The sequence below is a fragment of the Microtus pennsylvanicus genome, chromosome 4, assembly GCF_037038515.1.
Source record: "Microtus pennsylvanicus isolate mMicPen1 chromosome 4, mMicPen1.hap1, whole genome shotgun sequence".
Classification (NCBI taxonomy): Eukaryota; Metazoa; Chordata; class Mammalia; order Rodentia; family Cricetidae; genus Microtus; species Microtus pennsylvanicus.
This window is the reverse complement of record NC_134582.1, coordinates 79,471,047-79,485,777: the sequence shown is the minus strand read 5'-3', so window position 1 is coordinate 79,485,777 and position 14,731 is coordinate 79,471,047. Positions and strand designations below refer to the sequence as shown.

The following is a 14,731-nucleotide window of genomic DNA, read 5'->3' as shown; positions in this document are numbered from 1 at the left end:
AGTTAGACTTTAACTTTTGAATCCCAAGGAACAAAAAGCAGATGTTTGACTCCTTCCCTCTTACAGAGCACCTACGGAGTTCAGTGATTGATCGGAAAGACTTGATCATCAAAAGAATCAAGCCCAAGCCCCAGCAAGGAGATGACATCACTGTGGTGGATGTGGAGAAGCAGATCGAGGCCTTCCGCAGCCGCCTAATCCACATGCTGGGAGAACCTCTAGTCCCCCAGCTCCAAGACAAAGTGCACTTGCTGAAGCTGCTGCTCTTCTATGCTGCGGACTTGAACCCCGACACAGAGCCTGCCCCACAGCACTGAGGCAGCCAGACTTCTAAGCACTGAGTACCAAGAATACCTCCTGATTGTGGCCAGCTACTTAGAAGCTCTTAAGTACGAACAGTAGTTAGGAATATCATAGGACCAAACCTATCAGTAGGCTGTAATAACTTTATAATTCCTCAGTATCTTTTTTTATAATCCTTATCCTAGCCTATTCAAATATGGCTTAAATATACAAGGTGTATATATTTTTTATTAAATTATTTATGTATGCTTTTGAAATAGGCAATACAATATGCACTATATGTCCAACATTTCCATTCAAGATGTGAAGACCCCCTTTTGCTGAACAATCTTCATCAGTGTTACATCAGTCAAGGTACTAACAGCCTGTTTCTGGAAAGAGTGTTTCCTGAATACAGCACATTCTAATTAGACTTTTCATATTGCCTATGAATATTACTCTGTGGCCAGTTAATTAAAGCTAATATAACAAAGCAGGCAAAGAAACAAAATTAGAGCCTGTTAATGAAACATCTGATGTCAAAAGTTATATCAAAAGGCACCAAGTTTACAAAGCTCCGGCTCCACTACTGGGCAGGCAGAATGGACATGAGAGACCTGGGTTTGAGAAAGTAGTAAAGATTTTTATTGTCAATACAAGATAACACAAATAAATTAATTTTTACAACAATCTGAGACTCCAGAGCTTCCCTGTGAGAAGGTTATTATGTAAACAGACTACTATCTAAAATGATCTAGCAAGCAGCTGTGACAGTGTCCAAGACCAGCAGACCTGTGGACAATGAGAAGAGAAAAGCAGTTTTCTTGCTTCCTCTCCTCAGTAAGATGCGTTACCGAAGAGATGAGGCTAACTTGGTGGAAAATGGTCTCAAAGTTATCAGAATAAGGTGACACCAAATTCAGGTGAACCTGAAGACTATAATCCAATTGTACTTATCATCTCTAACAAAAGTTTTAGCTGGGTGTGGTGGTGAATGCCTTTAATCCCAGCACAGGGAGGCAGGGGCAGTAGATCTTCTCTTTGAGTCTAATGAGTGAGTTCCAGCCTAGCCAAGCCTACATAGCGAGACCCTGTCTCATGAAACAAAATACACATAACTAAGAAAAGCTTAAGATCCAGGAACTAGGGTGAAACTAACTTGGTAGAGCAAGACCCTAGATTCAATCCCCAATGGGGTGGAGGGGGAAATCATCAGTATGAAACCAGTAGACTCAGTTCAATTAATTTCCTGTTAAAGTGCAAAAGAGGCCATGTGAGACTAGTGTTTGTTCTGTGGCACAGCAAGTAAGCAGGCCTTCAACTACAGGGGCCCAGGAGGACAAAGTGTACACCGGACTAATCAAGACAAAGAACTTGTGGCCCTGCCAAGTGTGGTCTCTCAGACAAGTCCAGGCCCACTCACAAGGCTAAAAAAGCATGTCAGGAAGCATGGCTGTCCAGATGAGTTGGTGGGCACCTCTATCATGATTTGTAACTGCCCATGTTGATCAAGGAAAAGGAATCCAGCACACCAGCACTTATTTATCTAGGAGAGCAAGGGTCAAAGTCCTTCCCTAGGATAAATGATTAAAAAAAGGTGAGGTCACTCAGCACCACTGACATATTCTACCAACCTAAAAGCAGTGCAAAATGGTTGCACACAAGGACAATCTGCACAATGTCACTCAGGCCTCCAGTTAACTATGTAACTCCTATGTCAGAGCCCAGGGAAAACCACAGACCCTGGACAGAAAGCATTCTAGAAGCCAGTGGGTGTGAGCACATTCAGGTCACGGGGTTTGAGATTATGGATCCGAGGTGGTTGTTTCTTCCCTTCTACCACTGGGATATCCATCTTAGGCGGCTTGAAGGTTGCTGGATCTTCACCTACTCGTGTGGCTTGGACACGCATTAGCTCCATAGGAGAGGGTTTCGGGGCACCTTTGTAAGCCTGGATGGCAAAACCTGCTAAGGAAAAGCAAATGATTATAGCCCCTAGCCCATACACCAGCCAGGGCCTCGCTGCTCTTTCTGAAGGAGCTCTTACCAGAGTCAGACCTCTGCAGGGGCCGTGGTCCAAAGAGGCTCCACTTGTCTACTGAGTTCTTGTCATTTCCATTCCCAGGATCCATGGTTTGAGGATTCGGGCCAGGTAAAGCTGTGGAAGAGCCAGAGGGGAACCAGCCTCTGGAATGGAGAAGTAAATATGTATTTCTGAATGTCCTTTTCCTATATCATGAGAAGTGTCTTCCACAGGCTGGAGGCCAGTACCACCTCAGCACTGGCTTCCCTAAAGGAAGGACTCACCTGGATTTCTGCTTAGGGGAGGAGTGAGGGGTGCTGCTCGGGGTGGACTGGGTCGATGCAGGCTGCTTCTCGTCCTTTGTTGTCTCTCCACTCTGCAGCTTTAGTTTCTGTTCAGACGGTGAGAAGAGACTTTCAGAGGAGAGCAGACACAGAGCCGCGCAGTCAGTGTATGCACTCCGATGCACATCCTAACTTCAGGCAGGAGAGATTCTGTCTCACTTGCTATCTGTCCTCTGTAGTGAAATGCTAAGAAACCTACCTCCTTCTCCTTCCTCTCCCGTAACCAACCACCTCCACACCATTGTTAAAATAGTGCCAGTACACTAGCTGGGAGAGTCAGAGCTCTATGTCTAAGTTGAAGCTCCATAGTAGTATGTCTGTCCTCCATGAGGGCTATGCCTCTACTAGACCTAAGCTCACTTTCTCAACACATCAATCTGTGTAAGTTGGCAAGATGAATGGTAAAAACTGAACACTCCCCAAGAAGCATCAGTCCTGTCTAAGCTCAGATGGACACCAGTTCAAGACTAATTTCTCACAGCAGTGGCTTTTAAACTTAGCCTGTAGATTCATCGGAATGTCATTCCACAATGCAGCCCATCCACTCACCACATAGCTCCCCCATCCCCCCACACACACTGTGTTTTTTATGTTCTTCCTATGCCCACAGGAACTTGCCATGGCTACTTCGGTTTTGTTTTGTGCTTTGTTTTCTTCCAGACAGGTTTCTCTGAGTAGCCCTGGCTGTCCTCAAACTCAGAGATCTGCCTGCCTCTGCCTCCTGAGTTCTGGGATTAAAGGCGTATGCCACCACCACCCAGCTTTTTCTTTAAAATAAATAAATAAAAGCATATATATAGTTTTTTCGTTTCTTTGGGTTTTTTGCTTTGTTTTGGTTTTGGTTTTTTGTATAGGGTTTCTCTGTATAACAGCCCAATAGCCCAAGCTGATCTGGAACTCCCTTTGTAGATCGGGCTGGCCTCAAACTCAAAGATCTCCTTGCCTGCCTCTCTCTCCTGAATGCTGGGATTAAAAGCATGTGCGACTACTGCCCTGCTTTCTTTCTTTCCTTACTTATTTTTATGTGCATGAGTGCCTGCATGTGTGTATATGAACTGTGGGAGAGAAGGTGTGCACACGGGGTAAAAGTGCATATGGAGATCAACTTGTGTCACTATTCAAAAGCCACCTACTTTGTTGGTTTGGGTTATTTTGAGACAGGGTCCCACTATGTAAGCTCTTGCTGTCTTGGAACTCCCTATGTAAACCAGGCTTGAATTCACAGAGGCCTGCCTACATCTGCCTCCAAGTGCTGGGAGTAAAACCATGCACACTGTCTGGCACCACTGTGTTCTTTGAGATATCTCTCACTGCAATCTGGAGCTGAGTAGAGTAGGCTGGCCAGCAAACTCCAGGAATACACCTATCTTTATCTCCCTAGCACTGAGGCAGCCAGCATGGATCATCCATCATATCCAGCTTTATACATGGTTTCTAGAGATTGATCCTCATGCTTCATAGCAAGCACCTTACTGATTTCTCTCTCCAGTACCTTATTTATTTACAAAACAGAATGTAGTATCTACCTCCAAGGATCAATGTCAAGATGATGTGAATGCGTAAGTCACAGAACACCATTCAGTACGAAGAGACCTCTCTAAAGATCCATGTGAACACTTTACAAAGTGCAGGAGTGCAGGCCTTCAGCAGGAGTGCACCTTAGCAGGGCAGTCCTGGTCCCTTTGCCCATTATCTTGTCACTCTTAGTTGCCAAACAGCTGAGCTGTAAACTTCTAAACCATAGCCATATTTCAAGCCATGAACAACACTGGTTGCTTACATGGAGTGCTTCTGCCACTCGGAGGTACTTGGTCTCCTCAGTGGTGAGGCCCTTGTGGGGTGTGTAGCCAGCATCTCTCAGTCCTGCTTGCTGCTCAAAACGCTGGATGCTCTCCTGGGTCTGTTCTGAAAAGAGAGAACAGTCACGCTCAGCTCCTAACCAGGACAACAGTACTCTCTGCTGTTCTTCCCAGAAGAGGCCACACTGCCTCGTGAGAGTAAGGGTGCCCCCAGACAGGCCCTGGCATGGCAATTCTGACCCTCAGGTGCAGCCTTCCCTCATAGCATACTAAAAAGCAAGCTGCCCGACAGGGATGCTGAATGCCTCACCTCCTCTCACTTAGACTCCATAACACCCTCACATTCAGCAATAGGCCAGGAGGCCCTGGCATCCAGACACAGTAAGAATTCCCAAATCACTAAGCTCCTAAGAGACTTAGCACTTGCACAGAAAATTTGTCAAAGAGAAGCAGGTCACATTCCTGCCAGCTGTCCCCAAGGTACCAGTCAGATTCACAGCACAGCCACCTGCCTTAAACTAGCCAAGGTCTACAGACCCCACATTTCTTACACATGATCTGCCTGTTGCTGTTCCTGCCCTAGCTAACGATGTTTTTTAGCTTGGTTTATTTTGTTATTTCACAAGTCACTCACTATGGAATAAACAAGAAGAGATGATTTTTTTTCTTTTTCTTTTCTTTTTTGTTTGTGTGTGTTTAAGACAGATTTTTTTCTTAAGGTACAAAGTTTTCACACTAAACACGAGCATGGCAGCTGTGAACAGTCCCCACACCAACAGACTTTGGGATCTACACACTCCACTTCCTTTTTATGTAACAGGTGTGCTGCCTGCAAGTATATCTGTGTACCATGAGCATGTCTGGTAGCCTCGGAAGCCACAACAGCTGTGCCCTCCTAACGCCAGAATGGTCAAGCTACAGAACACAAGTAGTAGCTGCTGTTCCGGTGGTGCAATCACAGAGAAACAAAGGGAGTCTGGACTCTGACTTTCTGAGTCAACTTTCCAGAAGTGACCAAGACACACTGATCCCCTCCTGGAGAGGAAAATACAGGCCAACCAAGGAGAAGTTCTGTGCACCTCAGCCCTGGGGCAGGTATTACTGCTGACATGCAGAGCCGTGCACTGAATAATTAACTCCCCACACCAACTAGGACAGCCCTTGAGAAGGAAGAAGCTTAGGCAATTGTGACAGAAGTTTAAGAAGAGGAGCTGGAGAGAGGGCTCAGTGGTTAAAAAGTATTTACTCCTCTTCCAGAGGACCCGAGCTCAGATCTCAGCACCCATACTGGGTGGCTCACAACTGTAACCCTAGCTCTAGAGGATCTGATGTCGCCTTCTGGCCTCTAACACCTCCACTCTCACACACACATACTATATACATAAATTTAAAAAACGTAAAAAAAAAAGTATAAAAAGCTCTCATTAAGCCTCATTAGGACCATCAATAACACATTCTAAAAATTAAAGAAACTGAGGCGCCAAACCTGGTCTCCCTCCTGGTGGACCATCATGTTCAAGGCCTTGATCAGCATTATCAAAATTTGTTTGTGAAAATATAAATTATTTTTAAATGCATATGTAAATTTTTTTTTTTTTTTTTTGGTTTTTCGAGACAGGGTTTCTCTGTGGCTTTGGTTCCTGTCCTGGAACTAGCTCTGTAGACCAGGCTGGTCTCGAACTCACAGAGATCCGCCTGCCTCTGCCTCCCAAGTACTGGGATTAAAGGCGTGCGCCACCACCGCCCGGCTGTAAATTTTTTAAAAAGTAGCTGGGTACAGTAGTATATGAGCAATACTAGCCATAAAACTCTGAGGCACGAGCACTGCTTTGAGTTTAAAGCCAGTGAGAGCACACAGCAAGATTCTGTCTCAAAACCAAATAAACGTATATAGCAGTGCAAGGCCAGAGGGCTGTCCTCCAGTGTGCCACCTTCTCTAGCAACACACCAGGCCAGTAACAGCAGTGGATCCAAAGCTCCTGCTAATGCTATTCAACCTTAACATCGACCTGCCAGCTAGATTCCCTATTTCAGAAAGTGGGGTGTCATATCTAGTAAAGTGACCATACTGGTCAGTCCAGGAAAATGAGGCTGTATCAAGCAACAGCAGGATGAAGCCAATGAGATGCTTAACAGGCAGAAATCTTCCTCCTCGATGAGGTTCAGCAGCCAGGCGAATGGGGGGCCCCACGAAAGCAGGTCTGAGAACCAGCTGCAGCTGAGGCGCAAGCACTCCCTCCCTCAGTTCCTCTGCTGAGACCCAAGGGCGCTTACTTGTGATCAGGGAATTCATGATGATATGGGTAGCTTTGGCCTTCACCACAGGGGCCTTGTCTGAACTGTCAGTGGCTGTTGATGAAGTCACAGCAAGGGAAGAGACACTGGCCGCTCCTTCCTCTGTCTGTCCAAGAAAGGTAAGGAGGCACATGAGCAGGAGTCACACCTAAACTACTACTTTTCTTTGTCTGTCTTTCCTTTTTTTTTTTTTTTTCAGTTTTTCAAGACAGGGTTTTTCACTTTAGCCCTGACTCAATCTGAAGACCGGGCTGGCCTCGAGCTCACAGAGATCTGCCTGCCTCTGCCTCCCAAGTGCTGGGATTAAAGGCGTGTGCCACCACCGCCCATCCTAAACTTACTTCTTAAGAGAAGAGTTACAAGAACATGTAACCTGTAAGAGAAGAAAGATTTGAAGCCTCTACTAGTCCAGTGACAACAGGAAAAGACCTTAGGGGAAGAGCCTGGAATCACACAAGGAGAGGCAGAATTTGGAGCCCTGAGACCTAACTTTCCAGACTGTCTGCCCATAAGACTACAGATAAAACATTGGTCTTGTGGTACACACATGTAATCCCAGGGCTAGAGGGGCTGAGGCAGGAGGACTGGTGTGGGTTCAACTCTAGTCTGGGCTACACAGTGAGGTCAAGGCAAGGATGGAATACCTACCAAAACAGAGGGAAAATTAATGCGGGATGAAGGAAAGAAAGGACAAACAGGGAGAACAGAAACAAAATAGAAGGGCTGGAGAGATAGCTCAGAGGTTAAGAGCATTGCCTGCTCTTCCAGAGGTCCTCCTGAGTTCAATTCCCAGCAACCACATGGTGGCTCACAACCATCTGTAATGGGGTCTGGTGCCCTCTTCTGGCCTGCAGGCATACAGAATATTGTATACATAATAAATAAATAATATTTTAAAAAAAAAAAAGAAACAGAAGAGACACTTCTTACAAAGCACTGAACATATGCCAACCACTGACCCTTATTCAGCCTGAGCAGAATATTCCCTCAGGCTTGACCATGCATCAGTCACCTGAGTACTGGCTAAATACATTTCAGGCTACTTGGCAGGTCTAGGCTGTCAGATGAGACACAAGGGCTCCATCTTGAGGACCACATAAACAAAGTATGGTGACACCCATCTGTAGTCCCAGCACTCTGAAGGTTAAAGACTGCTGTGAGTTCAAAGCCAACCTGGACCACAGAGTGAGACCCCGTATCAAAAGAAAAAGGAATTTGTCTCTAGCCCAGCATGTCTGACGCCCTGGGTTCTAAAATAATAAGATTTTTAAGTAAAAATTAGGTTTCTAACAAACTCCCAAGTGCGATAGTTAGTGTGAACAGTGTTAACTTGACAGAACCTAACACCACCAAGAGAGAGGCCTTTGAGCACACCTAGGAAGAATCATCTAGATGAGCATTAGCCTTTGTGAGTGTCTGTGAGAGGTTATCTTGATTCTTTTAATTGATGTGGGAAGACCAATCTTTATTAGAGATGGCACCATTCCCTGGGCAGGGGTTCCTGGGTTGGATAAGCTGGGGAAACGAATAGAGCATCAGCATACATTCCCTCTCTATCCCCTGACTCTGAATGAGATGTAGCTCACTCCTTCAAGCTCCTCCACCTTCCCTTGCCCACAGGATGAACCGTACTTGAACTGGGAGCTTTATGAGCCCTTCTCCCTGAAGCTGCTTCTGCCAGAACATTTTATCAGAGCAACAGGAAAGGAGGCTGGGCCAGCAAGTACTGCCGCCGGACCACTGCACAAAGGCTCACACAATAGTCTCCCCTGCACACCCCCAGGCTCAGGGCTGACCCTCAGCAAGCACTCTACCACCGAGTACATCCCTGCCTATTTTTTAACATCTATTTTGAGACAAGACCTCATTAAGTTGCCTGGACTTGCCTTGAATTTACTGTGTAGCCCAAGCAGGCAATCCTCCTGCACCAGCCTTGGAAACAGCTACAGTTTGTTTTTGTGTAGATTTTTATTGGAGTTGTTACCTGAGGTCTTTGCTTTGGGTGGGGACCATTGTATGGAGCTCATGCTGGCCTCAGACTCAAGACCATCTGTACACAGGTTGCCACCGTTCTTACGACTGTCTTTATTTTCGTTTGGGGTTTTTGTTTTTCAAGACAGGGTTTCTCAGTGTAGCCCTGGCTATCTTGGAACTCTCTCTGTAGACCAGACTGGCCTCAAACTCACAGAGATTCACCTGACTCAGTGTGCTGGGATTAAAGGTGTGTGCCAGCACCACCCGGCTGGCTTCCCAGTCTTTAGAACATTTTCTCTTCAACAGCCACCTGGACCAGATTCCCACAGACAACTGATACTACAGAGCTCTCCACAGAGCAATGGGGAATGCTTCTTAGAAAGAAGTCCCTGTTCTGCAAGTGTAACAAGGGAAACAGAAAAGGAAAAGCAACAGTACAGCAGGCGTTCAAGAGACTGTGCTTATGGCAATCACAAAACCAAGTTTTAGAGCCAGGTGGTGGTGGCGGCGCACGCCTTTAATCCCAGCACTCCAGAGGCAGAGGCAGGCGATCTCTGAGTTAGAGGGCAGAGACTCACTGAAGGCTTCTGGAACAGGAGAACAAAGGGGTGAGAGTTCAGAAGTCGTCAGCAGGGTAAGGTACCTTGTCAAGATGCTGATACTTGCGCTCTGGAATCACTGGCTTCCAGAGGATGCTGCCCATGTCCGATGGAGGAGGAGTCATGGGCGCAGGGTCTTCTAGGGCATCATCATAGCTGAATGCCCGGCGGCACACCCCGATGGGCAGGGACATCTTGCCTAGAGGCCCACTGGATGCAAGAGCTAAGAACAGAGATACCTGTCAATATGGGATATCAACTCAACATACTAGTGGCTTTAAGATAATCTGTTGAGGGCTGGAGAGATGGCTCAGAGGTTAAGAGTATTGCCTGCTCTTCCAAAGGTCCTGAGTTCAATTCCCAGCAACCACATGGTGGCTCACAACCATCTGTAATGAGGTCTGGTGCCCTCTTCTGGCCTGCAGGCATACACAGAGACAGAATATTGTATACATAATAAATGAATAAATATTTTTAAAAAAAGATAATCTATAGACAAGGAAGCTATGGAATTTATTTAGGGACAGCTTGTCTGTGGCAGCTACCAATCCATTCAAAGGAAGGGTAATAGCAGTGCTAACTGCCTTCTTTACCCACTACACTCCGGAGTCTCCCTCCACACAGCCACTCAACACTATCCTCTTTTCTTTCCTCCTTTTTCATAGGGTCTTGCTATGTAGTCCTGGCTGGCTGGTACTCACTATATAACTTGCACACCTGGCCTCAAATTCTGTCAGTCCTCCTGCCTCAGTTCTTCCCAAGAGCTGGGACTACAGGCATGCACCACTACACCAAGACCTAATCCACTTTTAAAGACTAAAGAACCTTAAACTCAGTTTAAATTTACCTGTGCAAAGTCTCAATTTCAAAGCATGATTTCCAGTCAAAACTCAAATCTATCTCATTTCAAAACTTTTACACTAAACTCGCAGACATACAAGACTAAGGGACATAAAGTGGCTGAGGTATCTTCTCTTCTTTTCCCCCTCACTCTACCTCTCTCTGTCACATCTGATGAGGAAACTAAACCCTAGCGTGAACTGATCTGCCTTAGTTCATAGAGAAAATAGCTGGCTGAGGTCTGACCAAGTCTACAGCAAACCCCATGCCTCTTGTCTCCCCACAAAGAGAACTACAAGCAGTAGTTCACAGCCTGGCACCACCTCCAGTTTCTAGTATTCTGATGACTGAACATTTCCAAAGAAATGACTGACAGCCGCTCTCATCAGCACTACCAGCCTGATCCTGCCAGCCCTGTCCACAGGCCTGCTGGAATGTAGAGCTGTGACGCCAGCACCATGCTTCAAGGGCACTCTCAGCTGTGCCACAACAGAGAGCAAGAAGGTTCACTTTGGTTTACTGATCCAGAACCTGCCTTCAAGATGATACTTTCCTGTTATACAATCATATTCTTTAAGATAGCAGCCTGCCTGGCAGCAAGTCCCAAACCCCAGAAAGTTCACTTAGACAGCAAGGAGACCCACAGCTACCATGTGACTATTTCCAATATTAATAACTACTAACAAACCCAAGAGGTTGCCAGGAGCCAGGGAGAGAGGGCAATGAGGTGTAACTCCTAATGGGAGCAAAGTCTTTCTGAGAGAAGGAAAATACTCTGTAAGTAGGTTAATTTGATAGATGCAAACCTTAAGAACACACCAGCCATTACACTACCCACTGTAAGTGGTGAATTTACAGGATGTGCATTGTATCTCAACTAAAATAGACAAATAGAAATTACCAGGCACTAACATCCCTCCTTGTATCCAATCATCACTAAACAAATGCTCTTCCCATGTCCCAGAGACCAGGAAACTGGTACAGAGCACAAGCAATCACACAGCTTAGTGTGCAGTAGACAGTCAAGTCAGGGCTCCCACCTTGTGCCCACCACTCCATGCGTCCATGCTACAAAGCACTAACCCAATGAGTGTGACACCACAGTTCTGCATGGTTACAATGAGTTTATGGCAATGCAGTATGAATGGAAGACACACATAATGGTAGAAACAAGAGATTTTTGTTTTTGTTTTTCAAGACAGGGTTGGTTTCTCAGTAGCTTTGGAGCCTGGCCTGGAACTAGCTCTATTATAGACCAGAGCTGGCCTCGAACTCTCAGAGATTCTCCAGTCTCTGCCTCACAAGTGCTGGGATTAAAGGCGTGAGCCTAGCTGAGACAAGAGATTCTAAGACACATTGAGACGCTTCCATTAACCTACCTACTGGGGAGCAATTTCAGAACCATGTTCAAGACTGTTCCCATCCTCGTTTGTATAGTGGTGAGTATCTCCGCCTGTCTCGCGGGAGACCGGGGTTCAAAAAAAAAAAAAAAAAGACTGTTCCCAGTGGCTTCATAAAAACCATGACGATAACGTTAGCTAACCTCTCCTAAGAAACATGTGCCTACAAAGAACCAGGCGTGGTACACATGCATTTAATCCTACACTCAGGAGGAGCATCTCTGGGGTTTCCGGATAGCCAGGTCTACAAAGTGAGACTGTCTCAAAACAAACAAACAACACTTTTTGAGCAGTAAAAGCAGATTTAGCAGCCACTTTTAACTCAATTTGCAAAATGTGTTTTATTTAAGATGGTGTGGTGGTGGCTCACACCTTTAATCCCAGCACTTGGGGGTGAGGCAGGAGGATCTCTGCGAGCTCAAGGTCAGTCTGGTCTACAAGAGCTAGTTCCAGGACAGGCCACTAAGCTACAGAGAAATCCTGTCTCGAAAAACAAACAAGCAAGTAGAGTTCCAAAACAGCCAGAACTACAAACCGCAGAGAGAGAGACCCAGTCTCCAAAGAACAAATAAAAAAACTGTTTAATCTTCACATTAGATGGGCAGGCAACACAGTCTACACTTCTGAGAATGACTCAGTGATTCAGCCTGATTTACAAATAGCCTTTCTTAAGCCGGGCGATGGTGGCGCACACCTTTAATCCCAGCACTCGGGAGGCAGAGGCAGGCGGATCTCTGTGAGTTCGAGACCAGCCTGATCTACAGAGCTAGTTCCAGGACAGGCTCCAAAGCCACAGAGAAACCCTGTCTCGAAAAAACAAAAAACAAATCGTCTTCCTTTCTGGTAACAGTCCAAAGAGAACAAACCAAGAGAACACACTAAGTGTTGACACAAACGTTTTTACAACTGAGTTAGATTTAACAGTGATTCTATCTTTTGCCCAGACCTCCGTCCTACACTAACCACCCTCAAAATAGGGTAATTTATTCACACTGACACACCTTACAAACATACTGTTAATTCTTCTCCTTTGGTATAATGTATTGTCATACACTTAAGGGCAGTGGCTCTAAGTAAAGATCTGAGCGTGGCTTGGAGGATAATGAGATAATATTAAAATGATGACAATCTGACTACTTCCCTAGTGGCAAATGGGAGAACTGTTAACATATGATTTGGAGAAAATAAGTTTAGATCAATAAAGGCAAAACAGACTTAACCAAATAAGAACTCTGTTTACCAGGCACTTCTGGTTGTCTCGAAGCCATTGAAAGACTGGGATCCAGGAGCTTTTTCTATACAGAATTCGGAGCGGAGTCCCTGCCACCTAATAAAAATAACAAAGGGCATTTTCTTAAGCTGAACAGCGGATGATCACTCCAGGGCTGCTCTTCTCAGCGATTTATGGCTTGTTAATAAGGCTGAAACTTACATACACTAGAACCAATGTGTGACAAACACACCCCAAAGGATAAAGTTCAACGGTTCACCCCCTGGCTCATCTTAACAACGGAGAAAGTAAAGACAAGACACAGTGAAGACGCCTTACCACAATGAAATGACGCTGAACTATGCGGACAGACAGATGGTAATGAGGAGCATTGCCCAGCTGCTGCAAATTAGCAAAGCTTCCGAGGAAGACTCCATCCAGAGGCTCTAATAACAATAAACAACCAGGGTTGGTACAGCGCTCCCAAGCCCACCAAACGATGCCCTGTACATTCGTTCATTCCCATCACAAGCCGTATTACATAGCATCTCCCCTCGACAGAAATGGGCTATGCAGCAGCGAAGACCAACACACTCTTACTAACGCCGGCTAACAGTAACCGCCTCTTAACAAAACTATCCTTAAAACCCTTGCGCCGCAGTGCACAGCAGGCATTACTGACCCGAATTTTTCTTCAAGTTCACTGGGGCCACTCACCGCAGCCCCGAGGGCATCGGCAAGCCAGACACACGCCCTTCACCTCTCCCACAGCGACCCCAAGCCCAAGTCTTTCCTTCAGAAGGTACAAAACAAAGCCTCCGGGATGTATAAAGCCCGGCCGGATCCTTCCACGGTCCCACCCCTCGAGGCCAAGCCCGCGGATGCCCGGAGCGCGGGTGCACGGAGCCTAACTGGAGATCTCAGAGGGGCTCGAGGCCCCCACCCAGCCCCCAGGCCGCGGCGCCCCGGGGCTCAAGCCCCCTCCAGCAGCGCCAAGTCGAAGCCCGTCACCTGCTCGCCAGCCGCCTGCGGCCCGAACTCCGGCACTAAAGAGGCTCCGAGGCTCCAGATGGCCCAAGAGGCTGAGGAGCTGAGCAAAGCCGAGCCATCGTGAGCGCGCGACTCACTCTCCCGACTAAGCACTGCCGCCGGCCGGCAGCCAAAGCACAGCCCATCCCGATACCGCAGCACGTCGCGCGAGACTTGATTCGGCGGTTGGCGCGGCTTGCTGGGAGCTGTAGTCCACGATCTGGGATCATCACCATGACCACCTTCACCTTCCGTGTAGGTTGGAATCTTAAGGCAAACCCCATGGGGTTCCCGGAGCGAGGGTCGCCTGTTGCTGCACTTCCTCTGCGCCTGTATGCGACTGTAACCCAAACACTTGGAGGCTGAGACAGGAGCATGGCGGGAAGTGGGGTGAGTGGAGGGAGGGGAAAAGAATGAAGACAGGTGGAGATGGTTCAGCAGTTGAAGAGCAAGTCCCACACTTGTAGAGGACCTGAGACTGTTCTAGCACCGACTTTCGGGATTTCACTGCAGCTTCACGAGATCGGCCGCCCTTTTCTGGTTTCCAAGGACACTACACGCACACGTAATACATATAAAAATAAAATCAGGGGCTGGAGAGGTGGCTCAGTGGTTAAGAGCATTGCCTGCTCTTCCAAAGGTCCTGAGTTCAATTCCCAGCAACCACATGGTGGCTCACAACCATCTGTAATGAGGTCTGGTGCCCTCTTCTGGCCTGCAGACATACACACAGACAGAATATTCTATACATAACAAATAAATAAATAAATATTAAAAAAAAATAAAATAAAATCAATCTTTTAAAAAAGAAGATGGAGACGGTATAGTAAATATATCTTGAAATCAAAGCCAGAAAGTTCACAACGGACTTCCCTGGGTTTGTGACCCTGTCACCATTTCCTGCCCTCTCTTTCTTGTCGAGGTCTGTCCATAAAC

At 46.6% G+C, this 14,731-nt stretch overlaps 2 protein-coding genes across 16 annotated transcripts in view; one reads left to right on the top strand and one right to left on the bottom strand.

The window, feature by feature from the left end:
* The window catches only part of Simc1 (SUMO interacting motifs containing 1), a 36,034-nt gene extending 35,062 nt beyond the window's left edge, over window positions 1-972 (top strand). For all 8 annotated transcript variants that reach the window (XM_075969587.1, XM_075969593.1, XM_075969592.1 and 5 more), the window contains one exon: window positions 67-972. In XM_075969587.1, the coding sequence (XP_075825702.1) occupies window positions 67-317 (251 nt within the window). In that variant the 3' untranslated portion in view covers window positions 318-972. The remainder of the gene's footprint in view (window positions 1-66) is intronic.
* On the bottom strand, window positions 905-13,940 carry Kiaa1191 (KIAA1191 ortholog). Of its 8 annotated transcripts, none has more exons than XM_075969598.1 (9): window positions 13,778-13,940; window positions 13,106-13,212; window positions 12,797-12,883; window positions 9,361-9,539; window positions 6,723-6,849; window positions 4,430-4,554; window positions 2,590-2,696; window positions 2,330-2,469; window positions 905-2,247 (listed from the first exon to the last, which is right to left on the bottom strand). In XM_075969598.1, exons 3-9 carry the CDS (start codon window positions 12,822-12,824, stop codon window positions 2,042-2,044), a joined length of 912 nt encoding a protein of 303 aa, XP_075825713.1. In that variant the 5' UTR covers window positions 12,825-12,883; window positions 13,106-13,212; window positions 13,778-13,940; the 3' UTR covers window positions 905-2,041. The 8 variants fall into 8 exon arrangements, with proteins under 8 accessions (XP_075825713.1, XP_075825711.1, XP_075825712.1 ...); XM_075969596.1 differs by having other exon boundaries at window positions 905-2,250; window positions 13,778-13,939; XM_075969597.1 differs by lacking the exon at window positions 13,778-13,940 and adding an exon at window positions 13,449-13,753 and having other exon boundaries at window positions 905-2,250.
* Between the last annotated feature and the right edge of the window lie 791 nt (window positions 13,941-14,731).